The sequence below is a fragment of the Notechis scutatus genome, chromosome 5, assembly GCF_049901735.1.
Source record: "Notechis scutatus isolate UNSWTSFEM ecotype Mainland chromosome 5, rNotScu1.2, whole genome shotgun sequence".
In the NCBI taxonomy this organism is placed as follows: domain Eukaryota; kingdom Metazoa; phylum Chordata; class Lepidosauria; order Squamata; family Elapidae; genus Notechis; species Notechis scutatus.
This window is the reverse complement of record NC_142013.1, coordinates 54,926,537-54,942,673: the sequence shown is the minus strand read 5'-3', so window position 1 is coordinate 54,942,673 and position 16,137 is coordinate 54,926,537. Positions and strand designations below refer to the sequence as shown.

General features: G+C 37.0%; 2 protein-coding genes across 4 annotated transcripts in view; one reads left to right on the top strand and one right to left on the bottom strand.

Moving 5' to 3' along the window:
• The window catches only part of TMPRSS2 (transmembrane serine protease 2), a 44,416-nt gene extending 35,640 nt beyond the window's left edge, over positions 1–8,776 (top strand). For both annotated transcript variants that reach the window (XM_087966787.1, XM_026673993.2), the window contains exons 10-14: positions 2,533–2,708; positions 4,777–4,872; positions 5,614–5,756; positions 6,527–6,679; positions 7,444–8,776. In XM_087966787.1, coding sequence (XP_087822913.1) covers positions 2,533–2,708; positions 4,777–4,872; positions 5,614–5,756; positions 6,527–6,679; positions 7,444–7,455 — 580 coding nt within the window. In that variant the 3' untranslated portion in view covers positions 7,456–8,776. The remainder of the gene's footprint in view (positions 1–2,532; positions 2,709–4,776; positions 4,873–5,613; positions 5,757–6,526; positions 6,680–7,443) is intronic.
• Positions 8,777–11,261: 2,485 nt separating this feature from the next.
• LOC113416236 (interferon-induced GTP-binding protein Mx2-like) overlaps positions 11,262–16,137 on the bottom strand; it is a 32,741-nt gene continuing 27,865 nt past the window's right edge. For both annotated transcript variants that reach the window (XM_087966786.1, XM_026673991.2), the window contains one exon: positions 11,262–14,198. In XM_087966786.1, the coding sequence (XP_087822912.1) occupies positions 13,974–14,198 (225 nt within the window). In that variant the 3' untranslated portion in view covers positions 11,262–13,973. The remainder of the gene's footprint in view (positions 14,199–16,137) is intronic.

Sequence of the window (16,137 nt, the reverse complement as noted above, 5' to 3'; positions counted from 1 at the left end):
CTCCAGCTGCAGGCATCTTCTCTGTTCCCACGGGAAAGAATACCACCTGGACATGAAGCCTGAAGTACCGTTAAATTCCTTTACAGCAAACCTAAAGAAAGCTAAGAAAAGAATAGACAAAGGCTTTAATAAATTATGGCTACACATATGTCATCTTCAGGATCAACTGTGCAGGTGCGAGGTACATGGGGCAGCTCCCCTCCCCTCCACCTGCCTCACCTGACCTCATGTCAGCGGCACTGACGTGCCGAGTAGCCGCTTGCTGGATGGGGCTGCTGGTGGTGGTGCCACCACAAGGTGAAGCAGGTGGTGGGACATGGATGGTCTGGCTGCAGTGGTCCTGATAAGATGCCCCCCGAAAATAAGCCCTAATGAGTCTATTGGACTAAAAATAAATATGAGACCCAGTCTTATTTTGAGGAAAACATGGATAGTCCTCATCTTATGACTTATCATTTAACAATAGCAATAGCGCTTAGACTTATATACCATTTCACAATGCTTTTCAGCCCTCTCTAAGTGGTTTACAGAGTCAGTATATTGCCCCCAGCAATCTGGGTCCTCATTTTACCGACCTCACATTTACATCTGGTGGCAGCATGACCATGTGATTGTAATTTGCAACATTCTTCACCATTTTCTGGCGTTTTGTGCCCATTTTCAGGAGAATAAGTTTGGACCTACAACCTGTAACTCACTTAATCATGTCAACATGCTAATAAAATCAGGTTGTCGTACAGATGCCTCAACTTATAATTGTCATAATTTCCAATTGAAATTCTAGTCCCAATTCCAGTAATGGCATTAATATAATATATAGTCTTCAAATATAGTCTTCAAATGAAAATGAAATTTCTTTATTATGGTCATCACAAATAAGAAATTGATATAGTAACATAAGACATCTAAGTCAAAGTTTTATACAGTTGTACAACTCAGTAAATCCATTTGCAGCTTGGAATGTGAGTATGAAGAGTTAATATTCCTTAAAAATATTAAAAATAATATCTGTATGACGTTGAAATTGGGAAATAATTGGAGAGAGGAAAGCATACCTCAGGATACAATAAAAGAACAGGTGGGGCAAGAGTTTCTATCTTCCAGAGTTATAAGGGCGCAGATTTGGATATCTGTCCACCGACAGTGTGGAAGGGAGACCATTAAAATTGGGCTTCAGAAAAACCCAATCTATTTTTTATTCAAGATTAAATTGCAGATTGCAGTAGATAGCTTGCATCACCCTAATATTTGACAATAAAATATTATGTGATCATACCAACAATCGAATTCCCTGATTCTTTGCTTTACCATTGATTTGACCTCTACAAGGATTACATGACCTATAAATTTAGAAAGGCTGAGATTATATTAATTTTCCCCATATAGATTTAAGTACCAACAAGACTGGTAGCTGTCAGCATAGGCAACAGCCTGTGGGATCAAATAAGATTCTGAGTTATGATGTTAAGATCTTGTTCCAAACCTGGGCCATAATGCTTGGAAGATTAGCTTCAAGTCACAAAACTGCATTATGGAAGCATCTTGGAGAACCAAGCAGAATCCAGAGCAATTGAGTGGTTTCTGTGTCCTTAGGTTTGGCTCAAGCTGTATCTATATCATGCATTGGTTCAGCAATCATTTTAACCATAAACTATGCTGGTAGAATGTAATTTGCCATTGCTATCTATGCAATTTGATTATAGCTATAGCATTCCTTTGGGCAGTAGAAGGGGACAGAAGCTTTAATTTCTGTTTATGTCTGTATGCCTTTAATTTCTGTTTTAATTAATTAATTAAATGGTATTTAAGTCACCTGAACTTTAATTTCCTAGAAGCCTGAAAGACTATGCCCATATATTTAAAATACTTAACTTCCTTTAGTTCATTAGAGTCAATTATTCACTTGTGCTTCTGTCTTTTACTAGAGAAAATTAAAAGTTTAGATTGATCATAATTAAATACTAATTGTTTCTCTATATAGTAGGATGCCAGAATTCTTACAGCCCACTTGATATCTACATAGGACAGGGAGAGAAGTACTGCATCACTGACATTGGGAAGTGGCTGTCATTTAGGTTGAATGCATGGTGTTGACTGTTTAGAAAGTTTTAATCATAGTATATTAAAGAGTGGTAGGACTAAAATATATCCTTTTTTCATTTCCTTTTATGTCTAGATGAAATTGTTTTTCAATTTTGAATGAAGGGCATGTACCTGTGTCACCTTATTGGAAAGATGGATAGCATATAAATTTAATAAATAAATTACTTGCCCAAATCTACTTAAATAGAATTTGTAATGCTTCTTAGAAAATATCCATAAAATCATATCCCCTTTTGTTTAAATATTGCCTCTTGTTATACGCTACTGTCTCCTTTCTTCTGTTCATGGGTTATCCATATTCTCCAAAGGTTTAAAATTTTTAGGAAGTTTAGTGTGGTTCTAGGTTACCTATATTTCAAATTCTAACCTGGATAGGGTAGTAATATGTTGTGTTTAGAACATAATTCCTGACCTGCATTCTGTTTTTAGGGCACATTCTGATCCATCCTACTGGAAGGTTTATGCTGGGATTCTGAGACAGCCAGAAATGGTTCTTTCAAAGGGATTTAGTGTTGCCAGGATAATATCTCATCCCAACTATGATACAACTTCCAAAAATAATGATGTTGCTCTTATGAAGCTACAATCTCCTCTAAGTTTTAATGGTATGTAGTTATTTCCTTGATGAAAAATTATAAACCTCACTATTAGAAACTCAATTATGCTATGGAAGTCAACATAGCTAATAAATCTCTGTTACATTAAATCAATATCACTTTTAAATAAAACAAGTCAAAGTAACTTGCTTTACTTTGTAAAGTAAAATATGATTTTTTAAAAATCCATAGTTAATGTTCATAACAGATTTTAGACTGGATTAGATAGACCTAGTCTGATGAATATGGCATATTATGATGACATGTCACATGATAATTCAATTTATGTCTGCTAGAAAATTGTTAAAATTCTATATATAATCTTTATGTCATGGTAAGAATTAACATCTTTGTTCCCATCTTTTGTCAGAAATATATAAATAATGCACTAGATGTTATTTGTTATAAGAGTACTTTCCTCCGTATTCTTATTAAATTAATATTATCTAGTGCTTTAAAAACATCCCGCATACAATCTTGACAAAATGATGCACATTGATTTCAAATTACTTTCTGTAATAGTTGATAATATTGAGAGTGCACCCAAATTATTTTTATGATTAGTGGGTTTATGACATTTAAGTATGTTATGGTATAACAGATTTATTCCACATTCATTTTAATTAATTGTATGTATAGATAGGTGAGTAGACATTATCAATTGGTCTTTGTAGAAAGTTAAGCTTGATTTTTTTGGATCCCAACAACATAGTCCAAAAGTGACCAGGAAGCTTATAGACTTGGCATTCAGTAATTTTAACTATCAAATCCCTTCATTGGTCACTTGCTGTCTGTGCTAGAATCTCAGTTAAAGCACTCCCAATAAATAGTTCTTTAACATCTTACAAATATGTAAGAATGCAAGGAGGTTATGATACAGAGGATCTTAATACAATGAAATGTGAAAGTTGTTAAAATTATAATAGTATTAAATTAATTGGAGAGTCACCAATAAAATAGTACTGCTGAGAGCTTGATCCTTTGAAGAAAAAGAGAGCAAATTCCTTATTCCTTTCAGATTGTTGAACCAAGAAAAGGTTGAGGGCTCCCGAATTTAAAGTTTCTGATTTCTACAACCAGCTTAATTGCTAGTTAAACATTTGTTGCCTAGGATTTAATTCTCTATATTAATTATATCTTACTTTTTATTAAATGGAGATCTGTCAGGGAGAAGAGAAGGGGACTGACCTGTCCATCAAGCCAGTCTGTCAATTAGAGGATTGGGAGGTGACAGCAGTCTATAGGCAGGGGTGGGATTCTACCAGTTCACACTTATTCCCTAGAACCGGTTGTTAACATTCTAAGGAGTTCAGAGAACCGATTGTTAGAAGAAATTACTGGCCTAATCCTGTAAGGAAGGCAGGAAGGAAACATTCTGGTGTTGCTTACAGAAACTGCCTCGCCGTTAACCCTTATTACAATCTTGGCAGGACTAGGCTTCCTGTCTCAGGAACATCTCTGGAGTTTTTCCCCCCTCCTTTGCTGGTACTTTGCTTGTGTGGAGTGACCATTCAAAGTTACAATGGCACTGAAAAAAGTGACTTATGACCATTTTTCACACTTACGACTGTTGCAGCATCCCCACAGTCATGAGAGGCCAGGCGAGGAGATGCGTGCCTCGATGTAAGTAATATTGAGTTGGCCACACCCAAAATAACATGACCACCAAGCCATGTCCACTCAGTCACATGATCACCAAGCCACGCCCACCACCTAAGCCACACCCACAGAACAAGTTGTTAAAAAATTTGAATCCCACCCCTGTCTATAGGCATTCATCTCACTGACCAGCAGCTTTGTCTTAATGGTCTGCAAATTTTAGAATTTGTTGTTTTGGGATGGCTGATTTTGGAATTCTGTTAGTATATTGTCCACATCGATGCACAGCTGCCTGTTCTTGAATGAGCCAGGATAATTTCTGACATGGCATTAGATGGCTCTAAACTTTTTGTCTTTAGTGTATCTGAAAGGCCCAAGCCTGTCCATTACAATCTTCAGGTTTAGAATTCTAAAAGTTTCCTATCAAGTTATGTTTTCTGTCATAGTTACTGATTAACGGTATGTCCTTGCTTCAAAGATTTTATACGACCTGTTTGTTTGCCCAATGCTGGAATGATGTTTGAGACTGACCAACAGTGTTGGATATCTGGATGGGGAGCTAAATATCAAGGAGGTAAAATGAGCTGCTATTAAAACTTCATTGTTAATTATTAGCTGGTATTATGGAACTGATGTTGTATTTCCATTAAAAAATTATTTCACCACTGTGTTCTTGAATTCTTTGAAATAGTTTAAGGCAAAGAATTAGCTGAGGGCTCTAAGCATCATAAAATAGTGAGGAGTCCAGGCGGATATGATATGGGGAATTGAATTGGCTGCCTTTACAAGATCTAAAGCTCCTTGTGCCTGGCAGATTTCATGCTTAGTTCAAGTAAGTGGATGTGTGAGGTATATTAAAAATTAAATATCAATGTCTGAGGAATTTGTAATCATTTCCAAAACCAAGTTCATGAAACTTTGTACAATCCAATCTCATGTACTTACGTATATTTTCACACATGGGATGAGGGAGAAGAGGGAGGAAAAGTTTAGTTCTTAATGTGGAAAAGTTGGGAATTGTTGATCCAATGGGAATTGCATCAAAATCTACTGAAAGATCTATAATCACTGACGATCATTTTCCACATATATCTTTGTGAATGAGCCCACACATATTAAACAACTATGCTTTTTTTAAAAAAAAAAAGAAGAAGAAGAAGAAGAATGGGCTAAAAGGGACAACGATAAAATATACAGGAAAAATTAAAACAAGATATGCCTTGCCCAGGAACTTTTCATCATTGTGGATAGTTTTGTGAGAAAATTTAGTATTTGCCTTTTCATGTGTAATTCTTGGGTCTTTCCCCAACTTTAGGTAACACTTCAAAGGACCTGAATGCAGCAGCTGTACCTCTGATAGACCCCTTTATATGTAATGGAAGATATATCTATAATGGAATTATTTTGCCTACCATGATATGTGCTGGCTACTTAAAAGGAATGGTAGATTCTTGTCAGGTAAGTTATGAAATGTGAAACACTTTAATATTAGTTTGCAAAGGCATACAGTGGGATGCAAGTTAAGACATTTCAAAATAGGTAGTCATTAATAAAAATGGGGAAGTTACAATTCTTAGTCAGAACATTAGGGAAACTTAAAAAACAATCCATGTAACAATTCTCTTACTGCTATTGTCAGTTATTTCTGGGTATCTTACAATTCTCACAGTGATCATATTGAGCTGAGGAAGTAAGGATGCCTTAAGAGTTACAGCTTAATACAATTAAGGGAATGCTTACTTCAAAAATAATATATCATATAATGGATGCTAATGTAAAACAGATTTCCTACGTTCTTTATAGCTTTCTGTCTATATCTTGCTTTTTTATTCTAAATTATTTGGAGGCAAGACCTCTTGCAACATGTCATTCAACAAAAGTCAGCAATTTACAGTAGAAATGTTTACTTGGAAGAGAGACTGCAGGCTTACCCACCTCAGATTAGAAACTTGCACCTGATATTCAGTTCTCCCTAATAATCTATTAATATAGCTTAATTTCATCAATCATTCATTTTGCATTCCATGCAATCTTTGCCCTAAGCTCAGGAAATAGCCTTTCATTATTCATACGCATTCTCCTTGGATAAATGCTTTTTACTTTGTAACGTTTTAGTTGGAGATAGTTTTCAGATTCTTACATCTGGGGAGGTCCTGAGGATAGGCTATTTATTCAATTCATTTGAGCAGAAATACTACAATACATTTATGCCTTATGTTTTGTTTTAGGGTGATAGCGGTGGTCCATTGGTAACCATGAAAAATTTGTTATGGTGGCTAGTGGGTGACACAAGTTGGGGAACAGGCTGTGCTACTCAATATAAACCTGGAGTTTATGGTAACATTACTATGTTCACAGAATGGATTTACCGAAACATGCAGGTAACTTTCTAATACATGGTAGAGCATATAATATGCTTTTCATGGTTCTTAAGTATGACATAATAACCGGAAGATCTGCATCCACATATCTTAAAACTTGGTGGTGCAAAACGCTAGTCTAGACGATGATATTTTTAATTCCATGCAATTTGCACAACTGCTTGCCTTGTCCTATTAGCGCTCGCTCCCAGTTTTCCTTTCCTTTGCTTTGCTGGTCTTTCTCATTAGAGAAAAAGATCAAGAGAATTATATGCCAACTTTACCTAACCGAAAATTAGAACTTCCTTTGGTTACCTAGGTCTGGCTATCCTTTCCCAGGCTTTATATCCTCCCATTGTGTTCTTGCATAGTGACCTGTCTCATGCTTTGCCTGCGCCTGTAACTTATTTTCTAATTTATTGTGGGAAATATAATAAGTGCTTGCATAATAAATACATAAAAATGTTGATGTTTTCCTCCCACTCTAGAATTAAATTTATCCGCTTCTGTGACATGTGGCTCTCCTGGCATGTGATTCTTTGACTAAGTTATCAAATAAAATTTGCAATGGAAATTTGCATGATCATAAAGTGGACACAGAATTTTCCTTTCTGTGTGGAACAGGAACTCTCCACTGCATGTCTCATAGACCCTTTGTTTTGCTGGATGTTCATTGACTTTATTATAATTCTGATTGTCCCCTTGAATATGTCACCAATCCTGAAACTGACTATTTTTGGAATAGAATCTCTTAAATATGCTTCCCTATTTGTTTTTCTTAACAGGCAAACAGATGATACTACTTCCTTTGACTCACTTTAATCAAGGGTGAAACAAATCCTTTGTTCCTTGTAAATCATGGTTGTGCTTTCAAAATGACTTCTGGGTCCTTAACACTTCATATGCAGACTGTAATGGGAATGTTTGCAAACTGATCCTCATTTCATATCAAGAACCTCATTTCTTGAATCTGGTGTAACAATCAAAGGCAAACACATTTTTTTACCAACTAGTTGTTGGTTTCCTTTATTTCTCTACCAGTTGACATTCATTTTAAAGTTAAAAATAATGTTTGTAAATTATAAATTTTGTTTTTGCTTTTGAAATCAAATGCAGCATCCCAATGTTTTATAAATGATGTTTAATATTTAGGATATTAATGTTGAGTATATCTGGGCTGCTGGATGGCCCAATTTTTTTAAAGTGAGAAAGAACCACATGAATATTTTGATATAAAGGTGTGAAAGATTTTTCTTATGAATATTACTATGCAACTTTTGTATTCAAGTATTCATTATTTTTATTCTCCCATAGGTGTTAATGATTCTGAAAATATATAATTTGAATATATGTATCTTCCAAAATGTGTGGATAGATTCAAGATCAGTTTATTCTAGAAAACAGAAAAACTAATTTCGAGGCACATATCTTTAATGCAGAAAGAACAAAATAAGTATTCTAAAATGTCAATAATTCTGCTTCTGCTGTGGTAGCTGGATGTGCTAGATAAGCCCTCAGCTGCTGAACCTGAAAACAATAGCAGAGAATAGAAAGTTATTTTGTGAAGGTGCATTACGTACTGAATTGAATGTCAGTTCTACCTCATTTTGTAAAACTAACAAAATTGGAATGGGTTAGGAAAATGTATCGGTCTGTTTTGTTTTGTTTTCCCTTAAAAATCCTATTTGCAGAAGCAACATTTTTAAATTTAAAAAATTGATTAATATATTCACAGATCTTTGGCATGTTAGGAGGATATCAAGTTAAGAAACGCTGCTCTTGCAGCAGTAAAATTTTAATTCTATGAGTCCTATGATTTGGACATAACTAATTATGCTGCTATTGAAATGCACTTTTTAAAATATATCTGTTGGTGAGAAAATTCACTTCAAGTTTGGGGAGTGCAATACTTTTATACAATGAAGTGCCATTGAAATGGTTATTGAAAACATTAAATGTATTTCAGTGAAGTGAAATCAATGTAAATCATGCATAATTATTACTAATCACCACAAATTCAGTTAGTAAATATTTGGGTTTTTAAGTTTCAAGAATGAAACACACCATTCTTTGTCTCATCTACAAAGAATTTGAAAAATAAATGTTTTACAAATACAATATTGACTTTGTAGTCCTTCCTTCCTTCCTTCCTTCCTTCCTTCCTTCCTTCCTTCCTTCCTTCCTTCCTTCCTTCCTTCCTTCCTTCCTTCCTTCTTTCTTTCTTATCAGATATAGTGCAGATATTCCCTGAAATGAGTGAGAAATAGGGCAGGGAGAGTGAATAAAGACGAATAAACAAAATATATACATAAAAATTTCAGCAGAAAAATTGTGCATTTTAAATGAAATTAAGAAGAGGGGCAAAAATATGCTTCATCCCACATTTGTCAGTTCTGTTCCAACATCAACGATGACTTGCTGACAGTGATGACTATACTGTCTCCAGCATAAAGATCCAAGGATAGGGATGGTCTTGCCTCCCATATTTCCTGTGTCAATCATGCTTGCCCAGACATGGGAATAGGAGGGGAGACTCCAGACAATGTGTCTAGAAGAGCTCTCATCTGCAAATACAGCAATTGCTGGCAGTACCAAATCCTTTTCTATTCCAAGTGCTCTCAGTCCCAGCTTTTTGCCTGGATAAAAGTGATGTCAGCTGGCAGAGATCAGAAGATAAGCTTTTTCCTCAGTAGCTCCTGCTCTATGCAACATCCTCCCTTGGGAGATTACAATGCCCCCGATCCTGTTAGCCTTTCATTAGGTCTTAAAAACCTGACTGTGTTTTCATGCTTGAAGTGCTGAATGTGTTAAAGCTCATGGCTTTAACATGGCTGATCTTGCTCCTTTGTACTGTATATTTAATCTGAATGTTTTTACTATTTTTTTTGTTTTAAAATGTTTTTAGTAATTTTAATCTATCACCTATCCTATCTATCATCTGTCTGTCTGTCTGATTCATGTAGAGTGCCTTGCATTAGTCAAGATGGGAGGTGACTAGGCATAGGTGACTGCAAACAGGGTTTTTTGTCCAGGAATGGCCTCCAGACAATGACAAAGTATTTAGTAAGTTATGTGAACTTACCTAAGTGGTTTACTCAGCAAGTCATGCTTCAATAAATCATAGCTAAGAACATTGAGTAAACCCACCTACAATCTATCTATCTATCTATCTATCTATCTATCTATCTATCTATCTATCTATCTATCTATCTATCTATCTATCTATCTATCCATGTTTCCCTGAAAATAAGACCAGTTCTTATTTTCTTTTGGGCCCCAAAATAAGCATGAGGGCTTATTTCAGGGGGTGCCTTATTTTCCCCCCCACTTCTGTTTGTTTGCAGTGTGGCAGGAGGTGCATGTGCCAGTGCTGCCACTGCGAGGCAGGGGGGTGGAGCTGCCCCACATGCCCTGCACCACCTTACCTCAGGGCCCCCGCAGCCAGGCCATCCATGCCCTGTCATCAGTCTCACGGCCACAGCACTAACGTACTGCTCAACCTCCTACTCCATTGCAGCCATGAGCAAGCAGGAGTGGGCTGGGAGCCATGTGGACTCCTGCTGCACATGTCTACTGGTGCTGCCTGTGCGTGAGGCAGGTGTCAGGGCATGGGTGCTCTGAAGTAAGCCAGTGCGTAAGGTATGGGGCAGCTTCATCCCACCCACCTTGTCTCATGGGCAGGGCACTATGAGCGACCAGAAGGAAAAGGCAGCCAGCCAGCTGCACAGCTCTTAAGTAGGGGTTATTTGGGGGGGTAGGGCTTATATTAGGTGCATGTATAAAATATGCTTTGGTAGGTCTTATTTTCAGGGAAAGAGTATCATCTATCCTTTGTCTATCTTCATCTTCATTATAATTACAACAATTAAAATAATTTTAAGCCATCCAGAGTCATTGGCTGAAATTGATGGCTATACAAAACGAATGAATGAATAGAATGAATGAATATTCGAAACCTCTTGCTATTCTATTGTTTAAAAAACCTGAGTATGATTTATACTTGATGCTCACATAAACAAAGGTTTTAAAAATTGATATTGTAGTTAAATGGGGTAAAAATTATATCAAACCAGAATGCACAATAAAGACAGCATCCTTTATTCCTTCAATAAATGTTCTGACCTTCTGCCTTGGAAAGATAAAAACATCTTAATTACTGAGTGAGGATGTTCTGTGACTCTACAGCTTCATTAAAGAAAATTCTTCTCCCTGGTTGCCACTTAAAATTCCCTGGCCATTTCCTTAGTCAGTGTTATTATTCTCAGGTTGCAGATTTGGATAGGGTGGGATGGTTGAGAGGAAATGGCTTAGTTAAGGCTAATTACAAGGCAGCCGCAGTGCTTTTAGCCACTGTGCAGCTTCAATTTACAAGCCCTGTCAAGTCCACAAATTCATACTGGCCACAAGAATTTGCAATTCTTTTTCCCTTTTAATTGTGTTCTTCTTTTGCTTGATGGGTTGATACATATAACATGTATTTCCTACTATCCAATTCCCCACTTTCAGCTGGGAGATCTGAAGGAAAATTGTGCATATTCCCAGTTGGCCAAAAGCCTGGGTAATTAGGGGAATCCGTTGTGAAAAAGTCAATGTCCACACAAGATTGAGAAAAGACAAAACTTTATTTCTATATTGAAAGCAGAAGAGGGAGAAACCTCTAGGTTTCACACCCAACGAACACACCAGAAATCGGGCAGAACTACTTTTATACAATTTACTACAGGAAACAAAAAGAATTGCTGGCTGGTTACAAAGTTACATGACAGTTACACATGCATAAAAGCAAAGCCATTAATTATTTAATTCTGTTTTATTGACTAAAATTGACTACCTGGCTGTATTTTACTATGTTAATGATAAACTATATACAAGTGGTTCTCAACCTTTTCACCATTGACCCCCAAGATTTAAATCATAACATTTGTCTCAAGCCTTTGGACCTCCTGTGATGACATCATGCCCCCCCAGGGGTTCGCAGACCACAGATTGAGACCACATGCACTAATTTGCACAATGTTCAGGATTGCCAAGCATATTACAAAGTCTCCACAATTTCAACATAGTGTATTCTACTTTTGTTCTCCTAAATGTAACCTTAAAAGATGAATGTACAGGTTTTTATTTCTTACTGCAAAAACACATTTCATGCAATAAATTGTTTAATTTCAGGTAATATTTTTGGTGGAAATACTGTATGTTGCAGATCTTACTGGAATGCTCATTAGAATAACTGAATTCAAATTACAAAGATTGCTCTGGAATATTCATACTATGTTTCTATGCACATTTCTCAGATGTAATGTCAATCATTTTTGTTACTGAATTCTGCTTAATGTTTATTATTTTCATTACCAATCTGAAGACAGTAATGAAGTTTAAATGTTCCATATAGTAAATTTTTGCATTAATGAGATATCAGAGGGCTAGGGTGACATACAATACAAGCAACCTCAAGAAGGCACTGAAAACATTTGAGATTTTTTATTATTTTGGCAATCTACAGTATTGCAAAGAAAAAAAGTTGGAAGTCATTTCTTTTATCTCTTCTTACTTTTCTTTTTCTAATGTTTGTTCCTTCTATATTTTGATCTTCTAATGAAGCTTAATAAAATTTAGTAAATAGAAATGTAATTATATTGTTGCTGATCTGCTAATCAAATATAACTTAAACTCCTATATGTGAGTACTGATAGGATCCACTGAAATCAATAGGACTCCTCAGAGAAGCAAGGGGAGAACTGCAGTATTCTATTTCACCTGAACCCTGTTGATCTGCTTAGCCTACATTTTAAAAGATTAAATTAGTTATACTGATATACAGGTATAGTACTTTGATTTAACTTTTTAAAACACTTTTGCCCTGGATAATTGAGTCTTCATTGACATTTAGCCTATATATTTACTTCCCAGGCTATATGCTAAAAAAAATAGATCCTGAAGATTAAGAAAATGTAATAATGTACCATACTTCCATTTAGAAATAAGAATATGCATTGTGACAGATGACACAACCTTGTGGGTGTATCTATGAAGAAATGAAAACTTATGGCCCTTCTCCAGTGGTCCTACCATGATAAATGCATGCCTCAGCAGTGTGTTTTCCCCTCATGATATTGGTTTCAATTAGTCCCAACACCATGAGTGAGTCAGTGTTAAGACATTCTTAGCTATTCCAGTGTTAACATAGCATTTTCTCCCAGGGTGCATATCATGTTATGCTTCTCAAGTCATTACGCAGAGATGAGCAGTGGCAGATTGTACCACAGAGATACTAATTGCCCTTTCAGGTAATAGACACACCAACTTCTCTTCAGTCTCAGGTCAGCATTACCTGTTGCCCTTCTGCTACTCTGTCCTAAAATAGTGGAACACAGTGGCTCATGAAATAATCCATTTTCCAGAACTTGATAAATGTGAAATGATATTGAGGTTAACTAGCGTAACAATTTAAATGGCTGGGTTGTTTATTTATTTAAACTACTTGTATGGCCATCTGCCTTACATAGTGATCCTAGGTGGCTCACATTAAAGCAGAATAAAATGAAATGAACCTTTTTTTACTAGAAAAGCATATCAACCAGCTATCAACCTCCTTGCTGAACCACCTCCTAACTCAATGCTTGGGGAAGAGCCAGATCTTCACGGCCTTCAGGAATGCTAAAAAGGTGGGGGCCCTTTGATTTTGAAGTGGGAGGCTGTTCCAATTTTGAATACTAGAACCAATACCTTTCCCCATCCCACCTCACCTCTCATTTACATGAAGGAGCTTATCAATATTTGTTGCATATATAATGAAAAAGGATGAGAAACCCTAAATAGTTTATGATTTGGTTCTCTTTCTATCTTTTAACCTTTCTTCAGCTTGGGTTACAATACAATGTATATAGACTACACACAAAAAGGAGTGTAAAAATGATGGAAGTGTGCTGAAGATAGATTTATTCCTCTTACAACCTTGGAACTGGGAGAAGAAGGTTATTTCTGCTGTTTTGAACATAATGCATTGGGGACAGCAGACATTATGCTAATATAGTTGTAGCACATGGACAGATAGCATATTGACTCAATAGCATGGAAAGGTCCATAGTAACTAACAGTGATTTATAATGTGGATGTAATATAGGCAAATACAAATTCCAATTATGTTCAGTTTTCTTTGCCAATTGTGGTTCTAAATGCGCTATTGAAGCTCAGCAACATCACTGAATAATATTACAAATGTTAAACATAAGTTACAAATACCCTTAATTCACCTATCTAACCGAAACAGAGCTGCTACCAGAACTTTTTATATAGAAATATTTATATACAAATATTAGAACTTTTTCAACAGTTTTTGAGCTTTATGAAGTCGTTCAATCCTTTCTTTTAAAGAATTCCTTATGTTGACAGTATCCTCTTCCTCATGAAAGAGATCTTCCAACTGATCTCCGCTTTGCAAAAGCTGCAACATTGCTTTCCGTAACCTCTCAGCAAAATCCTTGAACATGTATAACTGTATGATCAAAGGAATCTGAGTACCAAGCCGGACTTTTACACTCTGAAAGCAAAGTTAAGGGGGAAAAATTATACCAGGGTAATATAAATGGCTGGGGACATATGATATTCCATAATCTCTCCCTACTAGGATGCTAAGGTTTACATCAAAGCCTTGTCTCTTGCGAATCTGTACCCCATCACAAAATGAAAATCAAGCTGTTTCTGTTGGGAGATCCATACTATCCCCACCACACACACCTGCCAGAAGATACAGGTAGTCCTCAATTTACAGCCACTTGTTTAGTGACCAACGTTACAGCAGCACTCACAAAAAATCCTCACACCACCAACCCAGCATCCCCAGTCATGTGATCAAAATTTGGGTGCTTGGCAATCAGCTTGTATTTACAACAATTCTAATGTCCTAGGGTCATGTAATCACCATTTGTGATGTTTGGCAAGCAAAGTCAATAGGGAAAGCTGGATTCACTCAATGACTGCATGAATCACTTAACTGCGATGATTTGCTTAACAAACATGACAAAAAAGATCATAAAACTGGATGTGAGTCACTTAACAACACTCTCACTTAACAACATAAATTGTGGTCACAGTTGTGGTCATAAGTCAAGGACTACCTGTACTGTCCCATAGTCGACTCCACAAAAAAATTATAAATCCTATAAGTAACCACTTTTACAGAAGCTGCAATTCTGTTTACATGGAAGTGGATGAACACAGCAAATTGGTGCCAATAAACTAATTTGAATTGTCCTCACGATATAGATGTAAAAAGACTGTTGACTTTCTCTTCAAATAAACTCTTAAAGATTATTTCATTTTCCTTCATTTTTTTTCTGTTGGCTAAACATACTCAAATATCATTTGATATTCCTTGCAGAGCTGCTCTGTTTTCAGACACCTCAATGTATCACTAGATCCTTCTCAACTTGCTCTAATTTATCATGGTCTTTTTTTGAACTCTGGTATCCAGCACTGACATAGCCCTTCAAAGTAGAATCTCAGCAGAGTAGAGGGGAAGAATTATTTAATAAAATAATTACTAAATAATTCTACCCTTCACATATACATTCTGCATTTTAGTATCTTGAAAAATTATGGCATAAAATTTAATTTAACCTGAAGAGAACCTGCAAAGCTGAAATCTTGTGTCTTTGCAGCATTCCACCCATGTCAGGAGGCCCCAAGCAAAGCAGTTCTTGGTTAATGCTACACTATGTCAATATGTATATGTCACGGCCCTGTCGGAGCCTGGGTCTGAGGAGGAGGAAACAGAGCCAGGGCTGACAGAGGAGGATGGTGCAGCCTCTGTTGCCTCAGAGGAGCAGGACACGGCAGTCCCAGTCCCTTTGGCCTTGGAGATGTGGCCAGAGATGGGGAGAGGGTGCAGGACAACTGAGGGAGGGAGGAGGAGGATGGAAAGAGTAGGTGGCTGCAGAGAGGAACAATTGCCTCTCCTGCCCCATCCTCAAGCATGGAGGGTGGAGAAGAGGCAGGATCAGCGCAGGGTGAACCAACGGCTGGGGGGGAGGGCACCCCACCCCTCATCACAAGGCTCACCTGGGGAATAAGATTTAAAGATGTCGTGGGGAGGGGCACTTGTTGGGAACAAGTGTTGCCTTTTTTTTCAGCCCTGCTTGCAAGTCACTGACATCCTGCCACCTTCTCTTACTGTGCTTAGCCTTGCTTTGCCTGGGTTCAACTTGCCTTGCTCTGGGCAAGTACTCAGTGACACAGCTCCTTCTTTGTGTTGTGGTGCAGCTCCAGCAACCCCTCCGTGTGACGAGAGGCCTCCCTGGAACCATGTTCCTTGAACTGTGTTTGTTCTCAGAAACTGGCTGCTTCTCTGGACTCACAGCAGCCAGGAACTAATGTGTGCGTGTTTGGAGCATTGATCTTGGACTTACACTGAACTGTGGGAAGTTTGGGGAGAAAAGTTGGAACGATAAAAGGAAGTTAAGCCTACACTCCAGCTGTGT